The sequence below is a fragment of the Amblyomma americanum genome, chromosome 9 (genome assembly GCF_052857255.1).
Source record: "Amblyomma americanum isolate KBUSLIRL-KWMA chromosome 9, ASM5285725v1, whole genome shotgun sequence".
NCBI classification, from domain to species: Eukaryota; Metazoa; Arthropoda; class Arachnida; order Ixodida; family Ixodidae; genus Amblyomma; species Amblyomma americanum.
Genome location: NC_135505.1, coordinates 135,603,675 through 135,626,929, shown reverse-complemented (window position 1 = coordinate 135,626,929; position 23,255 = coordinate 135,603,675). Strand labels below are relative to the sequence as shown.

Genomic DNA, 23,255 nt, shown 5'->3' with positions numbered 1-23,255 from the left:
GAAGGAATTTAAAAAAAAAAATATCCCTGTGAGAGCCGCACCCAACCTTTCCATGACCTACACGAGAATAGCCTTCGAAACGCACGTGCCATGGCTTCTGCGATCTGTTCCGGCTACGAGTAACGGTGCACTTGATCGCGGAGGCGACGCGTACGCACAGGAGCTTCCAGGTACCGCCTACGGATGGCGCCAGAGGCTGCGGCTCATCACCATCATCAACTTTTTCCTCCACCACAAGCCCCCGCTATCCATATTGGCATTAGTATCACCAGCTCCAGCTTTTTGTGGCTGTCAAAGGCACGGGAGATGTGGTAGCGTGTTAATTCACCATAGTTAGGCTTCCGCGTGCCGCCGCCGAGCGTTGCAATTTTAGCATGAGGGGCAAGCACCTTAATAGCTACATGCCTGGGAGTTTGCTGTCTAACACGGCAAGCATGCGGCGGGAGGGAAATTCGACATGGCTGAGAAGGGCATCCGACGATGGTGCAACCAAAAGGATGCATTGAGGAACACAAGCTGTAAAAAGCGCGCTTTCCGAGGCAAGCCGTGCAAGTTTCCCAAACTGGAAGAAGAGCTGCCGTGCTAAGTGATGGAAGCGCGGTACAACGGCTACGCGTTGACAGTGGGCATGCTACGCGACTTCTTGTGGGATGAGCGCGCACCAGAGCACAGCACTAGCTCGGAGTCGGAGTACTGTGCGAGTTACGATTGAACGTAGAATAAATGCCGCTCATTCCCTGATTGGTGTATTTTTACTTATTTTTTTTTGACCATCGCGTGTGTGGGCCGCACCCCGAAAATTGGCCCTCAAATCTGGAAAAAAAAGTGGCCCTTACATGTGTTTATACGGTATGTAATCAGCGACTCCATTTCTAAATCTACAATCAGAGCTCGTCGCTATTCCATTGCACAGCTTAGAAAAGAATTCCCTCCCCAAAGGCGACACCTAGAAAGCTGGCAAGGGCAGTTTGCTTCCAGAAGTGCACAAATGTTTCAATGCGAAAATGTTTCAGTGGCAGATTTAAAGCGACTAAGTAGCATATCAGGTGAAGCAACTAACGAAGCACTGTTGGACTGCACCTGGAAGTAAAGGAAGCGCTAAAAACTGATACATACCCTCGGTCGCGGGGTTCCCATTGAGCCATCCGGTTGGTCCAAGTCCATGGCCACACTGCGTCCGACCTCTGCATGAAAAACAGAAAGAGAGAGAAAAAGAAAGAAAAGTTGAACACTAACATTATAGCAAGAAAACTGGGCGAATATTCAGCTGTACTGTTAAGTATAGGCTTACAAGAACCCAAATATGTCAAAGGACCGAAAAAGAGTATTACATACAATTGGCAGAATTTTACTCAAAGAAAGTGTAATCATTTTTCACAAACAGATACTACAGCGGATAAGGGATGTTAAAACTCAGAGCAAACCAAACAACTGAATATATGCTTTTTTTTTTTCCCGTCATAGCTTTGTAACATTGGTCCATATGGCTAACACCGTGAGAATGTGGTACATGAAAGCACAGCACTCCTTGTTAACATCAAAGCAACGAAAAAAAAATCATGCGGCTAGAGTACAATACGGAGCATGTAGCTATAGAGCTTAAAGTTATGTCTAATTAAGGGGGAGCCTGGTCTTGAATACAATGCTTTATTAATGTAGTCATAATTATGAAATCTTTAGGAAACATGTATTTTTGCACATTCTAAATATTTGTGATTCTAAATATGTCATTTAATTTTATGCAAAAAAACTATTTCTTGGACACTTATGCAACTTTTATGCAAGCATTTTGCAAAGAGCTTTGAAAAAAATTTGCTGCGGGAAACTCGCTGACGTGTATGCCATTGGGTTCTCTTGATACCAAGGAATGCAATAAGGGTAAAATTATCATCCTGGCTATCATAGAACTTGAGTTACAGGGTATTGAAGCTGCCACTTCAGAAACAGGAATACACACTTTTCTTCGCATTTCTGAAGTGACAACTTCAAAACCCTGTAACTTAAGTTCTATGATAGGTAGCAGACAATTTTACACTTCATGCATTCCTTGGTATCAAGAGAACCCAATGGCATACATATCAGCAAGTTTCCCACAGCAGATTTTTTTTTCAAAGCTCTTCACAAAATACATGCATAAAAATTACATAAGTGCTCAAGGAATTGTTTTCCATGAAATTAAAAGACCTTTTGTAGAATCAACACATAAAAATGCAAGTTCCCTGAAGATATCTTAACTGGGGCTCCATTAATAAATTTTTTTTTTTTCAAGACCAGGCTCCCCACTGAAGAGAATTTCGCATTTAATGAGATATCTGGCGATGCCTTGATGTCACGACTGTACCAGTTTTTTTATGTGTAACTTCAAATGCAACACAAACTAGGAAAAGCAGTCTGTACAATTTGTCTATCTACTTTGGCTGCTTACTAAATGAAACGGAACACAATTTTAAACATTGATTACAATGCTGACGATATCCCTAGCAAAGAGCGATGAAACTGATTTTATATATATATATATATATATATATATCTTATGTCCTACCCATATCATGTGGTAGTTTTTCTTCTGTTTTCTAACCAGTTATCTTTAAGTGATAACAAAATCACTCACAATCTCGATTCATCAACCCCACAAATTACAAAAAAAAAATCCCCAATGCTCTTTGGTCCAGGAGCTGTTTTCTGAGCAAGACAACAGTCTCTGTGCAAGCACACAGGACCAACAAGCATGGCAGTGAATATGGCAAAAAAGAATGAACCTTGAGAGAGGTGTTTCAAAATTAATGCCCATAAATACATGACATTAGTTGAAAATATCAGTTATAGACTTACTGCACAGTTTGGCACTTGTCAAAACGATAAATTCAGGGCAGCAGCTTATTTAAAATCACAGGGATAAGTAAATTGTACAAAATCAAAGAAAAATGTACATCGGTACTTCCCTTGCCGAGAACCTATTTCAAGAAAAGGAGCGAGAATTAAATTACGAGACACATTCCAAAGCAACATCAAAGCTGCAAGACATGCCATGCTCAGGGGTCTCCAGTCAATTTCGGCCGCCAGGTGCTCTCAAATGTACATTTAGGTCCCAGTACACAGCTGCTACTGGAATTCACCTTTACTGAAATGTAGCCATGGTAACTAGCAATCAAGTACCTAAACATGTGGTCAGTACCAAAATGCCAGAGGCAATGAGCCACCGCAACTAATAAAGCCAAAACACTTTATCCCTGAAGAAAGCTTTTATGCTACCATTTTGAGGAAGATGGTGGTACCACATTCAATGAACTTAGTGCCCTCCTTTAATAAAACGTTGCGGAACTTAAGAGTGCTTGCGAGACATGTACGATGCTAACATCAATTTCATGTCAGAGACGAACCAAGCCATATAAGCAGAATTAGCACAACGAAGACTAGAAAAATGATCTCTGCAGAAATAGAGATATGCCATGCCATCATTACCGATGTACCATTACCAATGTACTGCGCAACATCCTATACGTAATGATCAACGAACAGAACTGCAATGAATTAACTTTACAGAAGCAAGAAGAAAACAATTTTTCATCACCACACGATGACCTAGCCATAAAGACCCTACATGCTGAATTACCCTGAACTTTCGTCCACTGCAGTTTACTAAGAAAGACAAATTAGTGGATGAAATTTCACTGAGTGGTTTTCCCTCCAAACTTCTACACACCTGCTGCTTTACCTTGGTGACTTATATTAACTTCACGTCACATTATCCAAATCACACGCAAGCCACTTCGCAGCTCTTGGGATGCGGAAAACCCCACAAACAACACCAAAAAGTTTTCCATACTCTACAGAAGAAAGACAAAATAACAAATTCCATTTTCGCACCAAGTCCACAACTGAAGACTCACCAAGGAGGCATTTCCTGAAGGCTGCCTTTCGAGTCTGCCCGTTGGGATCCCTCCGCTGGGCGTCGAAGTCCTCGAAGGTCAGCGTTGGCACCTACGAGAGTAGACAACCAGGTATGAAACCCAGTACACATGTCCTACTGGAATTCATGCCCAAGTAGGATTATATATCTGCCGACAACTATCAGATCACATTCAAGTAGACTGCGATTCTTGTGGCCATCGCAACCATCACTCGACAGAAATGACACAATGAACTGCCAGCGTGTTGTACTAGTATGAAAAAAAAACCATGGATGCACCCACTGTGCAAGAGAAATTTTCTGACAAAGCTCCATGCAATGTGCACGAATGTCAAAGTGTGCTAGGCACTTGGAAATTTCCTTTTGTCCCGATCAGTTTGTGGCAAAAATGCACTGAGCCATCATAAAGTGAAACTATGTATTAAAGGAATTTATTCCGTGCCTTTTTGTCACTGATTTAATAATTTGTCGCTCGGAAAATATGGACATGTTTTTCTCGCTCCCCAGAGGTCCAAAAACAACAAGATTTTGCTGCAGCCATCAAGTGTTTGACACTGAGAAGAATCAGTTATTCCATTGTATTTCACGAACACAGTAATGCATGCTTACCTTTGGTTTGGCACTGCTGGTGTCAGCTGCAGACCTCCTGTCAGCAAAACGAAACGAAAAACGAATGAGAGCTTGTTTCAGCTACACATCTCAGCAATGCGTGGATTCCCATTCAAATGGGAATGCACATGTAGAGAGCACCCAGGTTATCTCGACACGATAATCACTGCTGCACCACCTACGGCCGAAAACTTGGCCTAACATATTTGAGGACAATTACATAGAAATAACAATTCATAAATAGAGAACCACCAACAAAGTGTTCAGCTTTATGAACGTTCACAAAACTGGGTGCTGATGAAAGAAGGTGTGACTGTGAACAAGTTGCCAGAACAAGTAAATGGATTTGATGATGCGGCAACAAATGATATGTGCTGTTTCAGCAACCTCTGAAATGTACCATAGACACACGCAAATAAAAAACACTACTCTTTTCATATACAGTGAATTCAGTGAAACAATTTACTTCATAGGGATTAACCAACTGCATTGCCTATCTATGTGTCTTCAGTGTTCAGTGAACAGCTGAACAGACCACAGCCCATTTCATATATCCTTTAGTCAGGACTAATGGTGAAGCGACTGGACTCCATCGCCATATAGTGTTTAGTCTAGTGATGCCTGTTCACTCTTTTCTACTGTTAAATGCTCATCCTCTGCATATGTACCATTATGTTCTCTGCAAAAGGAATTCAGTGCAAGTGCCCTTTTGTACCCTGTCAAGCTGCTAAGTCTGGGCACCCAATTCAACAGACTAATGAGCCTAAAAAAAAAAGACAATACGATAAATGAACTGGAGTTTTGTGCATCTATGACAAACATTAGGATGCACGTACATTTACACATGCGAAACAGAGTAGAGAAAAACATCACACAGTAGAGATACAGGCACTTCTATACCCACTGTTCGTTTTCTTGAACAAGATGCATCAAGATTCACACCGGGCATAACAGTTTTTTAGTTTCTCTTCTTCCTTTTCCCCCTGTGCTATTCTGATGCATTACGGTGACAGAGACAGACTTGCTGAAACTGTTCAAATTACCACAGCCATAAAGTACCCTCAGGACGCTGGACTCACAGGGTCTGAAAACCAACCTAGCCTAGATGTATCATAAGATTATGATGGAAATTAAAAGATCGTTCCCCATATTACAAGGATTAAGCACTGTGCTATAAAAGAAACGAGGTCCTATTATGTTAATTTGGCCCTGATAATTGCATAAAACAAGCTGGAGCAACATGTTGCGGTGAAACTGTGCCATTATCTGTATATCCCCCCTCCCCTCCCACCCCACATGACCACATTTCAGTAAAATACTACTTATATGCACTTATACTACTTACATACATTGTGTTTTTTTTCTTTCGGAGATATTCGTCATATTTTATTAAAGTCTGCACTCTCTCCAGTGTGCCCTTCAATAAAATGCAATGCTCCCTTTGAATCATCGGTGAAGCGTTTTGAGGTTTCGTTAACAGATGGAGCCATATAGTTCTGCATTTCTTGGTTGAAGCGGTAACCAGTCGACTAAAACTGTTGTCGACAATGCGTCCACCACTGTGCGTTAAGAGTTTTTGATGCAGCAACTGAAATGGATGCTACAATACACTAAAACTGTCTATTTACTGTACGGCAGCCGGCACTGTATTAGTTCTTGGTTGATCATTTTTGCTGATGTGGAATCGCCATCCCATTTGCTCATCAAGGTTCCCATCTAGAATTTGTACAAAAAAAAGTGGACCCACCAAGCTTTCTGTTGTGCCCCCCAAGAAATCTGGTCCTTAAAATTCAATTGTCAGTCCCTATAAGAACAGGTTCTTTTTGCCAGCCAAATGCGTTTTTCCTTGCTTTCAAGCTTGAGTAGACAACAAGTAATTTCCAATATACACTCTTCCCAACAGACAACACGCGATTCCTCTGCTCAAAAGTGTTTTTGTCATCTCTATACAATGCATCGCGGGGCTGTAATGAACTTGAAAATACTAAATACACTACCTTGCCGTTCAAAGCTTACCATTGTAAAATGACATTGCTGCTTGTCACACTGTACCTGCACTTTCCAGAGAGTACTGAGTTTGCATAAGAAAAAGATTGATAATGGCAAATACTAATGCCAATTTGTTTCTCTTTTCTAGCCAAAGCACAATGTTCACTACTGCAAACCCGAATGTAGCACGACCACATCTGCAACATGGAGGTCGCTTTTGCTGGCACGAAACAATAAGAATGATTCTATTACTCAATAATATTGGTTCAATTATTATTCAAGAGGTGACTTTTCACTTGTGTTACCAGTAGAAAAGGCCCTGTCATATCCACGTAAATAAAATAATTTTACATGCATCGCTGAACATTTTGCCTAGAAAAAATTGAAATAAAACTGAACTTGAAATGGAAGCCACAGTCAACACACCTCTCCCCTGACGCTCCTCGACCTTCATCAGGGGTCTTGTTCCCTCCTTGAATGGCACACACAAAGCTGTTGCTACGATGGCGCGGAAAAGGCGGAGACAGATCACCAGGCAGAGATGAAGTCGTCCGCGCGGTGGCCTCGACGGGAATCTCTGGCACAACACTGGCGTCGTCGCGCACCATGTCAACACTAACAGTGTCGAGCTCGTCGTCTGTCTGACAGTCGCGCGATCTCATCGTTGTTGTCATCGGTTCCGTCTGGGTTGACCTCCCGATGGAAGTGTCGCGTGCCGGCAGCGCGGGACACGACAGCGTGCTAGAGAGGCGGCCAGCATGCCGACCACGACAACGGCCGACACACCTGGGTGTAAAAGTCGGGCCAACATTTAATGTTTGTCACTGACCCACTGTGGTAAGGCGGCAGAGGGTCTAATAGTATGATCGCTCCGATGGAAGGACCCCAGTAAACATAGTCACATTGGGCGGCATTGAAAGATCTCCCAAGGCATTGTGTCGAAGTGTGCCAGACCTTTGTATCACATAGAAGGGGCAACAAATATGAAAAAAATTTGTCGGTTGCTCTCACAACGAATCCTGATTTTCAATAGACACTATCCCTATCTTCAACAGACACTACCCCGGTCTTCAGCAGCCACTACCCCGGTCTTCAACAGACACTTTCCTTATCTTCAACATACCTTATCCCCAGCTTCAACAACCACTATCCCTATTTTTAGCAAACAGTATCCCGATCCACAGCACACACTATCCTGATCTACAACATACAATCCCAATCTACCGCAGACCTATCACAATCTAAAACACACACTATTTGAGTCTCTATACAATAACATGCTTGTAAAAGGCCAGCTCACCCGCATGCTTGGCAGCCAGATGACCTCCTTGGCTTGCGATGTGCCTCTAAGGTGTCGTAATGGCGGTCATCAGGGTGGACCCCTGCGAGAGAAATTAACATGACGGCTCTCGCTGAATGCTTTAACTAAGCTCCAGCCTAGTTTGACCAGCAGTTTTTTTGGCCTTGGGGGAATCCCAACAGCTTTCAAATGGTGCTGAGTGGCCCCATGTCTTCGTTTGCGTTCCTTCCTGCTTGACATGTATGCAAAAGAGAACATAGAAATGCCTGACCCCTGAAAAAAAAAAAAAATGCTCAAAGCGAATAATGACTACAGGTACTACATATTAAATCGGAATGCTATCACACTATAGAACTGCTATGGTCAGTTCCAAAACATCCCGAAATAAAGTGGGCAAAGGTATGGTGGAGATTCAGGTATACATGAATTTAAGGGCCCGCGGGAAAGCTGGAACTCCAAGGTGCCCAGGGATTCCACCACAAAAACCCAATTTAAGGACCACTGCTCCATACTGAATGTTCAAGTGATGGTACCTCGATCCAAACAAATGCTAGTTTCAATGAAGCAAATTTACGCCTTAGCTCACTAACTATGAACTAGGCTTAGAGCACAGGTTCTTTTAGATTCAGGACACACCAATGGCTAAAATTATGTGCTGAAGAGCCAGCATGTCGAGTTCCACCCCTTCTTAACTAAGGTACACCAAAAAAAAATCACGGCGGCCGCGCACGCCACTAAAAAATGGCCAAATCTGATTAAAATTGAGTGGCAGTATATAGGAACAGTCTGCTATAAAGCAACGACAGTCTAGTTAATCCCAAAATAAAGTGCCTAAAAGAAAGGTATGAATGGATTCAGGTTCATGGGGATACCAAAAAATAGTCCAAAGAACCCAAGGCTTCCACAGAACTCAGTTTGAGAACACTAGACTTAGAGGGCTGGAAAAAGATGCATTAGAAGGGCAGCGCTCATCTTGTTGCAGAGAGTTCTCACCCCTGAAACAAGTGTACCAGAAATCTCCATCGGGCCTGCTCAGGCATTGGCGGGTGTCATGGGTTATTTTCTGCCTCTACAAAACACGAGCCCACCAATTGCAGAAATGTTGTTGCCCTATAACCGCTATTCGTCAACTTAATATGCCACTACTGCTAAAATTAGGTATTGTAAAGTCTAAAGTGCCAATTGAAACTGTTGAATTAACCTTTTCCATGTTGTGTGCTCCCGACTCCAATGGCAGTTTCATTGTATCATTGAAGAAAACGTGCTGGGAGGAACGGAGACAAATTTTCAAAAACTTCAAGCAATACTGTTACTGGCTGCAGAAGAAATACAAAGTAAGAATCCGGAATGCAAACGTGACAGAGAAGCCAGAAAGCTCCCTGAAGTTTTTGCGCAGTTTCTTTAGTATCCTTTTCCAGTTGAAAGACTAGCAAGCATCTGGCACCCAGCTTTCTCAGCTAGGACAGAACGGGAGCATGTGTAATTTTTCAAGGTGCCGTGTACAGTACTCACGGATTGAAATAGGACATTCGGAGCGCGTGGCCGTCGCTTCATGGAGCGCCGCCCGTAGACGCTCATGGAACCAAGGTGGTGCATTGTGGTATGGCGTGAGAGGGAGAACATCTACAAAGCAGAATTGTTCCTTCCAGTAGCCAATCAGCCGGCCTGTGGTTTACCACATGCCTGCGTGGCACTGCAAGGCTAGCGCTCCGAATGTCCTATTTCAATCCGTGAGTACTGTACATCCCCGTCAGACTTTGTGAACTTAAACAATTACCGCTTCTAACGAGTCAAACCACTAGCAGGTCTCAAACTTGCTGCATATATATATATATATATATCAACCAATCCTGCGCAAACAAAGAAGAGCCACATCGCTGTTGATGTGCACCTCAACTTGCCTTCTTCTGAGTATCCGCGGTGTGGAACAAGGGCCTTGCGGTCAATGGTCGCACACTCTGACACCGGCTGGACAAGTGTCCTCGACCCACGGCTCTGCTGCATAAACAAGTGCAAAAAGGCAGGCTGTTTGCACAAAAAGCTGCGTTACACAACAAAAAGAAAGCTATACTACAACACTGTTGCAACACGCCGTAACAATGAATATATTATGACATGCTGCAATGCATACCTGTTCAAGCATGTCGTTTTGCACATGGTCAATGCCTTTTCAATATCTTTTCGACTTCTTGTGGACCAATGTCTTGGAATCAATAAGGAGCCTAAAGAAACTGCTGCCTTTTAATTGGCAGATGCACAAGCATACGCATTAGCATACACATTAGCAAATGCTAAAGTGGCTCCAAAAGTGCTCAGTGTAGAGTTGTCTGGCCTGTCATCTTTTTACTGAGGTAGTAAAGAGCTGTTAGCTATGCTTTTTAACAACAGGTGTGCATGTCACCTGGTTGCGATAACAGATCGAGGTTCTACAAACCATGGCTGCTAGCAGAGGCCAGGAGGTTGACTACAGACAGTAGCCCGATGCCATAATACTCAAAGGGTGGTGGGGAGACCTAGGGGCACCTACCGCACTTCGTTCTGGAGATGTATTCAACTGTGGGCAATGCCATTCACTTCTGTGCTAGCAAAGCATTGGAATTTAATTCCCCAGGAGCAGATGTTCCCAAATTGGATTCCTTGGAGTGCTTTTTGGGCTCCACACGCACTCAAACATATGCGTCACCTCTCACCTTTCCCGTTATCTTGGACATCTTCTGCACATGTGTTATGTTACACGTCACATTCCAATACATCTTGCGTTACGCTATGTTTGCTTACTTGTCACATCATATGGTACATTTCTGCAGACATATGACATTTCTCAGCACTCCTCGAAAGCCAGTCGGGTCCCCTCGAGGTAAAAAAAACTGAGAACCGGTGCCTAAGGGAGAAATCGTACTGGGCCTCGCTGCTTTCTCAATTGACAGAGGACGGAAGATCAAAAGAAGACACATTACGAAGGGTTAATAAAAACTGGAGAGAACACTTAAGCTCCGCCTTAAGGGTATGATGCAATAGCGTTAATTGGCTCATGCCCCTATATATTCGGAATTGGCCATTCTCTTCTTTCCATTCACAGATGCCTGGGAGTCCTAATACCCCTCTCTTGGAGACATGGTGCAGCAGTTTGGTGATGCACCACTGCTCTGCTACCACCAGTGGGCCTTGTGAGATGCAGGTCGCTCTTCCGGAGCAACCTCTCGCGACAAATTATTAATTTAACAGCCCCCTGCATTGGTGGGCAGGTAGTGATCATGTCACAAGGTCATAGGTGGCAGGCAGGCCACCTGCGTCTCTGTGGATTTTTTGCCACCGCCACCACTGATGCTCAAGAGCAAGGCTACTCAACTTGAGCACACGGACTCATGCAAACACTCCGCTCACACGAAAAGCAGATCCAGTTTACGGAGCGTGCATCGGACGTGGATAACCACGTGATGCACCTCTGGGAAGCTCACCGCAGCCTCACTAAACAATGGCAGCGGCAGGAACACAATCGTAAGCTCTGCGCTCGCATTTCTGACCTCACCCTGCAAGCTGCCGAGTATGCTGACCAGCTCGCTGACAATAACTGCGTAGACGGATGCAACAGTGCAGCAAGACAGATGTTGAGCCACAACACTTGGCGGCTCTTTAGGAGTCTCACAGACCCTACACAAACACGCTCAGAAACCCATAAACACCTCACTCGTGCGATACACAATTTTCAAGGAAACACAGAGCAGTTAGCGAACGTCTTACGCTCACAATACCTCAGTCAGGATCCGCGCGGGCAGGATTATTTGTATGCAGGCAGCAATAATCCGGAACTGGATCAGCTTTTCCAGCTTCACGACCTTCACGCGGCTCTTATTTATTTATTTATTTATTCAAAATACCTTACAGGGCCCCGAAGGGCTTTGAGTAAGGGGGGCAAAACAATAGATTAAGCAAATAGGAAGAATAAATTAAAAACAACGCGTGATACAAGGCAAAAATTAAACACAATTATAAATATACAGGGCAAAACGTAACTAAAAGACATACATCACCGCGAGCAACAAAAATTAAATTAGTAGCAAGAATGCATCGCAAGTGCCCAATAGGCATCAAAAGGAAAAAGCAGTAGTCATAAAAAACATACAGATGGCTGAAATTGCACAAGAAACCAAAACTTTGTAAAATACCAACGAGAAGAAAAGGGGACCAAGGACACAGAACAACCTGAAACAAGACACAATGTCGTTAAAGAAAATGTTTGTGCAGTTGGTCTTGAAATGATTGGTGGTTGCCGATAGATGCGATACAGTCGGGAAGATCATTCCAAAGAATAATGGCACGTGGAAGTGCAGATGAATTGAATGCTAAGGTTCTTCCGTAAATGCGTGTAATGCTATGCACAAATGCCAAAATGCACAGGGGGACGGCGCCCGGGGGGGATCAGGTCACAGTCAAACTGTTGGCAAAACTCCCCGATCAGGCATACAAAACCCTACTTGAATATATCAATGCCATTTGGACTGGCGACACTTCGTTGCCGCCCGAATGGAAGACATCATTGGTAACCTTTATCCCGAAGGCGGGGAAACCGGTAAACACAAACAACCTCCCGCCCATCTCCCTCACTCCATGCGTAGGGAAACTGATGGAAACAATAGTCCGTGACCGCCTCTCGGAATATCTCAAGAGCAAGAACACCTTCGCCGACGCCATGTTCGGCTTCCGACCTCATAAGTCCGCAAAAGACATACTTTTACAGCTTCATCGCGAAGCTCTCGAACCCATATAACAACCACAGAATGACAAGATAGTCGTAGCACTCGATCTGAAGGGTGCGTTTGACAATGTTAAACACGGCGTGATATTAAAACATCTTAGCGAGACTAACTGCGGTCCTCGTACATTCAACTACACCAAACATTCCTTAACAGACCGCTTGGCCTACAGACACATACAAGAGACCGAGTACGGCCCGTTTGAGATGGGAACGCAGGGCACACCACAAGGCGCTGTGTTGTCACCGCTTCACTTTAATATTGCCATGATGCACCTCCCGGCACAACTGGCGGGTGTCAGCGGTGTTCAGCATGCACTGTACGCCGATGACATCACCATCTGGGCCACTATGGGAAACATAAGAGAGATGGAGGAATGCCCGCAAGCAGCGGCGAGCACAGTAGACCACTATGCTACGTACTGCGGCCTCCAGTGCTGCCCATCCAAATCTGAATTTGTGCATATTCGACATTCTCCTAAATGCAAAATCTCGGTTCAGCTCTCTCTCGCCAGCGGCCCCATCCGTGAATTGCAGGAGCTGCGAATACTCGGTCTCTTTACTAATCAGCATCGCAAGGCAGACACGACCCTTGCCAAACTCTGCAAAGTTGGCGACCAGGTGGGCCGAATGGTTCGCCGCTTTTCCAACCAGCGAGGAGGGTTGCGAAGTAAGGATGCAGTGCGGCTTGCCCATGCCTTCCTAACTAGTCGAGTACTGTACTCGACTCATTGGGGATGGTGAACCCCTATCGGGAACTTCGCGAGGTGCATCTCGTTAACCAATACATGCGTCTCGCCCAGACCGTGTCCAGTCGCCACCTCTTAGACTGGTTATATATCGAACATGACCACCATACGATGGAACGGGTTCGAGTGCCTGAACTGTGGAGACGCAAAGAAACACGTCTTCTACGTCGACATTGCAGGCCCCTACCACTCCAGGGAAGAATGGTACACGGCTGCAGTCATACAAAAGGAAAAACAGGTGGACGGCCTCTCATTCAGAGCACCCAGCTCAACTCATGCGGAGGAGGTAGTGATTGCCCTCGCAGCCACCCTTCCCGACTCTAAATTCATCCTTACAGACTCTCACGGAGCCTGTCGTAACTGAGTTTGGCTGGATCACTCCACTTGCCCGCCAAATTCTTCACCACAGTGCTGGCGACTGCGATCCAACTCATCGCTCAATCATATGGGTCCCCGGCCACCAAGGCATGCCAGGTAACGAAGCCACCCCCATGAGGCAGCCCGCGCACTCACTTACCGGGCACCAGGCGTTTCTTGGGCGGACCTTAACCCAGACCACAGCCCTCTTTTTTCTTTTAAAGACATTACTGAGCACTATCGTGCCCAACACCGGCGCTACCCAGTTCCTATGAAGAGACTAGGTAAAGCTGGCAAACGAACTCTCCTTAGGTTCTTTACAAACACCCTGCTGTGCCCGGCGCTTCTCAAGCACTTTGACTCTTCTTTTGATGGCCGCTGCTCATTCTGTTGGGAGGTGGCCGACACCTTTCACATGGTTTGGGCTTGCAGGCAAAACCCTTCTCTCCCCCCCATCACCCCTTCCCCTACCCGAGAGGACTGGGAGGCGGCTCTGCTCCGCTGCCAGGAACTATCTACCCAACAAGCCCTAGTTCGGCGGGGACCAACAGGGTCCCGGAATGAGGGACTACACCTTCTATTGTAAGGGGCGAGACCCACTAGAGGCCTCTCCCCGAGAGCCTCTCTGTACATATAGATGAATAAATGCTTTTCGCCACCACCACTGATACTGGGTTTTTCACAGAATGGGACCCTCAACAGCATTGAAAAAATGAACAAAGAGACTCACCAGATAGGTGAGCACAGCTTGGCTTTTGGTGATCTGTGCCCGGAGTGTCTGCAGCTCCAGCTGGATCTGCTCCCGGACCACGTCCTCGGGGAACGAGTATGCCTGTGGAGTTGGAAGTGCCAACCTTCTATATAGTACCAGTCTGAGTCAATGCGCTTGGCATGGTTTGAATGCTATGCTTGTACGAATGTGCAGTGCATTTGCAAGTTGGTTTCCAAAAGGAAAAGTTTCCCAGAAAAAAATTATCAGAAATAGAAATAAAAAAGAAATGTCCAGCCAGCTAGTCAAATGACGGAGCAAGGATAGAAAAAAAATACAACTGGGAATTAAATTTCCACTTTTAATTTTTCACATTATATCCCACCCTTCTGATTACTCAAAACACTATGATAAATGTGTCTCCACAATTCTGACGTGTGTGCTTTCTCTGAAAGCTTGTCTCTTCCTGCTATAGGAATTTTATAGCCTCTCTTAGCCCAATGGGCACTGGAACTCCCGTGGATCTCATGCGGACATCCTAAACGTCCGCACGACAGCCATCGGAGTTTTAATGTTCATTGGGAACTTAGTTTCTTGTTTGGGTCTTGGTACCTTGAATCTTCCTACTTTCTATAAACACTTATTACATCAAGAACATCATCATTACAACAAACATGCTGCATTCAAAATATGGCTGAAGTGCCTCAGTTACTGCTGTGTCATGCAAGTGAGTACTACCTCGATGGAAAGAAATGTGAAAAACCCGGCGCCAACACGCCCCGCTGTTGGTATTTATTTTCATCGCGTTTTTACCTAGGTGGTACGAAAAAGACATTAGAGTCATCCTAGAATGTATCATGGACGAGTCTAGGTTTTTCTTTGCTATCACAGAGGTAAAAGCGCAGTGAAAAGAAATTGAAACAGCAGAGCGTGTCGGCACCGGGCTGTTCTTTTCCGCTTGTGTTATCGAGCCGTTCGCTTAAAATACAGCCATTACCATTGTTTAAAACCTCAATGAATTACCATATATGAAGTGTCATTAAAGCCAAAGTGGTTAATGTCATAACACCCTTCTACTTCAGTAGTTCAAAACAGCGGGCCCCGTTAGGTAGCACGTCTGATCCTGTATTGATGCCTAAAAAGTGCATGTTGTGGTGAGAATCACTGCGTAAAGATGAGCATCATTATTTTGTTCCCAACAATGACTTTTGAATGATGCTTGGTCTTGTTAGGTGTGTCCAGGATTACCTGTACCAGAGAAGTTCGAACCTTGCTTGTGCAAATTCCTCTACTTAAAACTGGACAGTTATAAGCAATCTTGATTGTGCACTCTGCAATGAGCGCTAGGACCATGTTTGCATAGACTATTTGCATAGACACCCATTTTATGTCACCGCAGAGGACACTAAGGAAGCTTCAAGGTGTGAGGTGACTACTGCCTCAATATAACTAATATCCTCTACTGGTCCTCAGGTAAGTGCCACTTTTGGGCGGCCATCGTCATCCCGCAGGAAGCTACATAACTGGAGGCGGGGCGAGAGGGGGTATGTTCCTCACACTTGGAGTGAACTTTTTTTTATTGCCAGCGAGGTGTGCAAGTTAGGGGAGGGGTTGACATACAGGGGGCAATATACATTATATATTGCACATTGTGACCATTGCAGTTCCTTTAGGGCATTTCCGCAAAATCTTTGTGTAATTTGCACAACTCCTTTTTCTTTTTTTTTTGAAGCATCAATTTGAAAAAACAAGTGTGCAAATTACACGAGTGAATATGGTATTTTTGTGACACTACGCCGTGCGACGTCTCTGCAATCACTCATCCTGTACTAGTGGTTTTCATTCCGCGCAACCAACAATGTGGGTAAAGGTGCATTCTTGTTGGCAGCAAGTAAGCCCCTTCGTTTTCAGAAAGCCGATAATAGGTGCAAGCTCCAAGTCATCAACTCAACAGGCTCATGCTGCCATTAACATTTCAACGTGTTTTTTAACAATGCAGAATTATGTCTCCAAATGGCAGAGTCTCTCTTACCGACTCTGGGCTGACATCTTCAAGAGCAGACACCAGTTGCCTATCCTACAAAAGAGAAAGCAGAGAACGAGACTATGAAATCATGTAAGAAATCAGATGTGATGCACATAATTGCAGCACGCAAACAGAAGCAAGTGGTCTTCAATGCGAGAGCTTCTGAAATCAAATGAGACCAGGTTTAACAAGTCTGACAACGAAACGCTGAGGATCAGGGTGTTGAGGTAATTATAAATTACTAGATACTAGCTAAATGTCACAGGGAAGTCAGTGTTAAGACAAACTGCACGTAGGTGTAATTTAGAAAAGCTCCATTTCACTAGTAACAAAGATATTCACATAATGTTGTACAGTACTTCATAATATCATGTGAGAAACATTAAGCCTAGCAGATGCAGTGCTTTGAACCATAATTTCATGCAAAAGCAGAATGAGACAGCCATTAATGAGAGCTTACAAGTGCATTCACTCCCGAAGGACATCTTTGCATTGCGTGCAAAAGAAGCCCAATATCTTTGAAAGATTGCTGAAAGGCTATTGGCTTCTTTATGCTATAATTGAAAGATCACGTTAAAAAAAGACGCGCCTTTCAAATCCCAAAAAATGGCCAAAAAATTGATATTGTTAAAAAGGTTGTACCCCATTTTATGCCCTATTTTTTATGCTGTTCTGAACTTTAATTTGCGAAATCAACCGGTAAGTACTGTAAAAATTGTTTGCAAAGAAATGCTCGAACAAAGGCGTTTTTCTCCATTACGCTTCTCTCTCTAGATCTCACTTACTTAACGCAGCAGATTTCCTTACAACTATTTCACCTATTTTGACCCCATTTGTTTTGTGGCACTCCTAAAACCATTGTGCAGGTGAAGACATTTGTTTTCTTCAAATTTGTGAATTTCAAACTTCTTGTATGAAATATTTTTCTAATTAGATATGTCAATTAACACTGCATCGCAAAAATTCAGAACCGAAATTTTCGCTTAGCAAAAACTTATAAGAATGTCTTGATCTGTAGGACGCCAATACAAATGCAACGACTGCACCAGCCATCTGCCATTTTCTCAACTCAGCAGCCTTTTCACATGATTCAGAGAAAAAAAATATGTTAGGAAAAATTTTATGCAGATATAATTGAAATTTTGTGAGGAGTCATAAAATTATTTCCAATATGCTCAAAATCTTTTATGTGAATACGTCAAGAAATAAACAAAATTTTGCACATACCCGCACATCCCTTTAACTCAAATTCACTATTTCAAACTTCCTGTTTATTCAAACTGATGCCCTGGTCCAAACAACAATAAGAATATGTTTGGGTACAGTCAACTCACCTGCTGGGCCACGGCCAGTATAGAAGATGCTCCTTCAAAAGATAAGGAAAACAACAGCATGGGATGAGGAATACCGGACACACATGAACAAAACCAAAACATCTCGATAATGCATCAAAGAGCGAAACATTAACCATGAGCTCGAGCAGAAAAAAAAAAGCAAGGCATTTACTGCACTACCAAGAACAACCATATGATTAATATATTTCTCGGTTGTCAGCTAGCACGAATTTGGGCTACACCACACCCAACACGCTACAATACTCCCACGGGAACATATGCAGCTGCGTTCCCCTCTAGCTCGATCATCTGGTGTGGGAAGCCTCTACACAAGAGGCCATCGGTCAAAAATTCCTGCCAGAGACCTGTTTTGGAACCCCAAATTCACCAGGCTGAAAATGAATGAGTCTTGAGTTTCTCTGCGAAGTTGCATTCAGTTCTGTTAAACTGACACTTTCCCTTTCAAAGTGCAAGACATCCCCACCTCCAAGATTTTCGTGCATGAAAAGTGGATGCAAGCCTACGAAAAAGAAAACTCACCAGCGTGCGATTCCAGAACCCTGACAGCTTCATCATTCAACCTGCACAAAAGAGTTGCTCATCAAGCATTGTAGCCAGCAGAAGCAAATGTAGGATAGTGAGAACTTGGAACTACCTGTAATATACCCAATCTTCATGCCTAATCAGAACAGCCAACTAACCAGAAGCAAAGCACTGATCAAGTAACAAACACAAAAGTGCATGTGGTCAGCCAGCGCAACAAGTGCCAGTTCTAGACCTCTAGGAGTGCATGTCTACTTGCCAATACAGACAAACAGTCACAAGCCATGCAAATAACCTACGGACAAAGAAAAAAAAAGATGGACTAAATGCAAACAAAGGCAGCTAGCAAAACTCTTCCTTTCTTTTTTCACTCCCTCCCTTATCCCTCCCCTTACGGGTGGGCGTGGTTCAGGTGTCCAACGATATATGAGACAGATACTGTGCCATTTCCTTTCCCCAATAACCAATTATTATTATTATTATTATTATTATTATTATTATTATTATTATTATTATTATTAGCAAAACATAGGTTTACACCTAGCACTAACATGCTAACCGGGTATAATCATCCACTACATGGCATCAAGAGAAAAGAAAAATGTGCCCGTTTTCAACTATGCTTGAAAAGAGCTGGCCCTGGTATAATGTTTTGGAGATGCAGCCGGCCTTACACACACTTCCCGCATATGACCCATTCATAACAGCAACTCAAAACCTGTCAAAGCCATGAGTGATGGTTATGAACATGCTCAATTCATCAGGCAACTGCACAGCAAGAACCAACAATCAAAGAGCTGTCAGCTTTTTCCTTCCATGAAAAGCGTTGCGTGAGCAATAGGGTAGATGACTCCTTTTCCACTTCAAATTGACTGCCTACACAATGGCACCCATGAAATAGACTATGTGTAGACTTCTTGCTCTGCATAATACCACCCATTTAGCCTGAGCTAAGAGGGTGATCTTAAGTACTGTGCTTCATCATGTCTACGTATTGGTACACATCCATTGTCTTTACATAACACAAGTTTTGACGACATTTCGCGTAGACTCTCATTCAAACCAAGAGTCCAACAGGAACAGACACATCCTGATTCCGTGCCCTTAAATAAGCTTTCCGTACTGACTGCGTGCAGAGCTTTAACACACTGTAGCTTGCACAGCGAAAAGCTCCTTGCAATACCCGCACCAATTTCATGACCTCCATTTGCTCATGCACATATTAAGAGCATTTGGCTGCTCCCAAAGTCATAACTATGTGTGCATTGAGTGGCAAAGCCATGCTGGGCACACCATGCTAAGGAATGCAGCCAGCGATACAGATGCCGTCATTGAGACTGTCACCCAGTTTGCACTGAGGCGTAAGTGGCAACCGCCAGAGACTTTCAGCAACACCGCCGAACAAGCATTTCATCAGTGAGTGTTTAAACATGACACTAGTGTAACTATCCTTCAGCAGGCATACACGTCAGTACTTCATTCTGTGCTTCATTTTGCAGGCAACGGAACCCTTACCGATGAAAATTGAAAGCAGATGTTCATTACTTGCAGTAATGACAACGCCAATGACAACGTCATGCTTCAGCATGGAAGCAGCTATTCAAAACAAAACTGGTTCATATGGCAAGACCTCAGTCTTGTGTTCTTTCATCTAATCCTGCCATTCTGTCCCCAAGCCTGCACATTTTCCTGTGCCTTGCACTTTCCAGTGTTCAATCTGACGACTACAAGATACACTAGTGCTCTCTTGTGGCACTACCCACAACAAGGCCTGGTATGACAGCTGGTGTCGCCACCGCGCGTTCTTAAAAAAAAAAAAAATCGTAGAGGAGCGCTGCCTTTCAGCTCTGTGATGTGAAGAATGTCTTAACCTTGAGGCTACACGAGAGAACATAACCTTCAGTATATGGCCTTTTTTGTATTTTGTACATCAAGCCATAAGGCTGGAAAACTGAAAATTTCACTGTTCTTGCAGTTCCAAGTTTCTTTACTACCCTTGGCTGCTAAACTGCACCATTGCGGCAAGTCTGTAGTCATTGTGGCTGAGCGAGCATGTACACACCGTACCGAAGAACTCACGACAACTTCATTGCTGGCAAATTTCACAGATGCTACATGTCAGGCAATTACAATGAGGAAGATGTAAAAAAAGCTGATATTCCACAAAAAAGAGTGGTGCGGTGCTACATAAATGACAAAGACCATGAGAAACATTGCTGAATAGCTGGGTTGCAACTACCGATGTCAGCGACTACAGCACTTCGTACACACATCGGGCGCAGGCAACATGCGACTACTACGGGGCAAAAAAAAAAATGTTTTGCGCAGGAACGTGCCAGGTTAATAAGAAGGCAGTGTGCCTCTGCACATGCGGTGAAGAATTTTTCAACATGCTTCAAAATGCAACTGATGACTGCCTTCGTGTCTACCAAGGTGACGGGGAAGTGTGGGGCAGGGTCAATTTTCAAACCTCTGAGGCTGCCGTGAGCCACACTGCGAAACGCAGCTGCCCATTGGCTAGCTCGCCGCTTGGTGGTGTAGTCTAGCTTTGGCCAATCGCTTTGCTCGGGCCACGGGGGCGTAGTCTTTTCCAAGGTCGCCAAGGCACATTGTTGCTCACTGACAGTGCAGCAAGAGAAGAAAAAAAAAGAAAAAAGGCGATAGCTTTGGTTAGGCCTGAAATTAGACAAGCTTGGCTTACCACAACTTCTTTTGGGAGTTGGGGGCAAAAGGTGTTTTCAATGCATTATTGTTCAACGCAACTAGATTCCGTACTTGATGATGAACTCACCCCGGTCATTTTAATTTTTTGAAAAAAAGTGCATTTGTTAAGCAAACAATTACGATATATGACGTACACAGCACATCCCAAACATTATGGTAGCACAGAGGAAATATTTATAGCTTCAGGCGAAAACCTGGAAGATGTCCCTTTGGCCTGGTTCACGTTTCGCTGCTACTAGTGTCAAAGTGCACTTAAAGAAATATTTAAACAACTGCTTGTAACAGATCTTTTTTTATCCCATCTGACAGACAGCCTTCTCAGGACACAATTCCAGTGCTCAACGGCACTGCTGAAGAGCACTGTTGAATGAGCAGAAAATGCCATTTTGCGACAGCATCACTTTTTTTAATGGACACTTATGTTACAGTTCTTAATAAAACCTGATTGTTCGGCCTTTTGCGACTCTGCTGGCACTTGTTCAGCAATAAAAGACCGCTTTCATTGCTGAAAAATTTGAAGCACACCAGTGGCAGCAATACAAAAATTACTCTTATACTCAGACATGAAACCCTGCTTTCTCTTCTATACAGCCTCAAATCTCTCCAGATGTCACTGCACTGTATATGTGCGAATGGGTGATGGTGGCAAAACATCTTTCATCCTTTCCTAGTTTACAAGAGCTCTGTTTTCTGTGAAGGTAGGCTCTTTGTTAATAAAAAGCGGCAATCCACCATTCTAGAACAACTTCACTTGGTCTTCCATATCCCTTTAAAATATAAGGACGAGTTCCATTACCTCTGCAGGAGATCGCAACAACAAAAACAAAACATGAAAATTAGGCAACCACACTGCACCTTCATAAATGTGCAAAGGGACGCAACCACCATTCCTCTGCGCCAGCTCAACTACAATCAGAGGCAAAATCTGTGGGATGGACTGTACAAAATTTTACAGGCAGCATCTCAGCTCTAGCGACAACTTGCTTACGACATTATTGAACATGGTGTCGTAAAATTTTTCTATTCGACTTTTCACAATATTTTCGAAGAGAGGCAGCCCAGCTATCTCAGTCAAAAGGCTTTCACAAACACCTGGTTTTGCATGCATGTGAACAGCTGCCTTTGTTATGCCCCGTTCTTCTTTCTCTGGATGTGCCTTCCTGGTTCCCATCTCCCCTTCCTCCTGTTATTTGTTTCGCCAAAGTTCAGCAATTTCGCCTCTACTGCCCAGAAGGGCAGCACCCTCACTTCGAACATTTCCAGACTAGAAATACTGTGCAGGCTGCAGCTGCAAGCTTTTTCCTACGTTGTCATCACTACCACTCAGCCAAGTAGGTGTTATGTTATGTGGGGCTTAACATCCCAAAGCAGCCCCTGGGTTGTGGGTCATGCCATATGGAAACCTCCAGATTAATTTCCATCACGTGGGGTCCTTTAATGTTTTACGGCATCACAAAACTCATAGGCACCCCTGCAATTCGTCACAACCAAAATGCAGCCACCACAGTCCTGTATTGATCCTGTGACACTACGCTCAACGACGCAATGCAATCACTGCCCCACTGAGACCAGATTAAGCTGAGTTAAACTGCCCACAAGATAAAGTCCTCTCCTAGTGATCTTCAATTCCCTCTGCCTAGCAACACCTCTAATATCACAGGATATTTCCAAATGGCATTGCTCAGCCAGATTCTATGCTGCCTTGTACCTTCGGTCTAGCTGTTCACTAGAATTAGAGGAATGGCTAAGCGCAAATCCAATGCAACTGATGTGGATGACGGCAAAGCAGGACCAGTGTACCCCAAATAGGGAAAACAAAACTTGGTTCTTCAACACCACATTTCTATACGCACTACAAAGAAAAAAAAACACCCAAACCTTTAGGGCCCCCTTGCGACAAAGTTCCCCCCTTGGCCACGTTCATCTTGATCAAGTGACCTCACAGGCCAACACCGTGCCCACTCCCTGGTCTTCCTACGTAATGTTCTTACCAGGTGATTGCCAGTTTTCCATCATGACGCACTATGACGCTTCAAACTTTTCATGTCTTAATTCGCCTCCAAATACGACCAGTTTCTCTTACTTCCCCCCTCACACTTGAATCCAATGTTTACCAGTTGCTGATGAACTGGAACCAGTGTGCCTCCCACTTTGCCTTTAATTGGGACCAGTTGATTTCAGACTAGAACCAGTTAAGACTAGTTCAATTCCCACTGAAGATTTTCCTCACTGCAACTTAAACTGCTTACTCC

At 44.0% G+C, this 23,255-nt stretch overlaps 1 protein-coding gene across 1 annotated transcript in view; it reads right to left on the bottom strand.

The window, feature by feature from the left end:
• LOC144104475 (uncharacterized) overlaps window positions 1–23,255 on the bottom strand; it is a 212,759-nt gene that overhangs the window by 116,157 nt on the left and 73,347 nt on the right. The window contains 10 exon segments of the mRNA XM_077637516.1: window positions 1,117–1,184; window positions 3,891–3,981; window positions 4,520–4,556; window positions 6,935–7,294; window positions 7,809–7,890; window positions 9,710–9,806; window positions 14,398–14,499; window positions 16,409–16,453; window positions 17,737–17,768; window positions 18,277–18,317. Coding sequence (XP_077493642.1) covers window positions 1,117–1,184; window positions 3,891–3,981; window positions 4,520–4,556; window positions 6,935–7,294; window positions 7,809–7,890; window positions 9,710–9,806; window positions 14,398–14,499; window positions 16,409–16,453; window positions 17,737–17,768; window positions 18,277–18,317 — 955 coding nt within the window.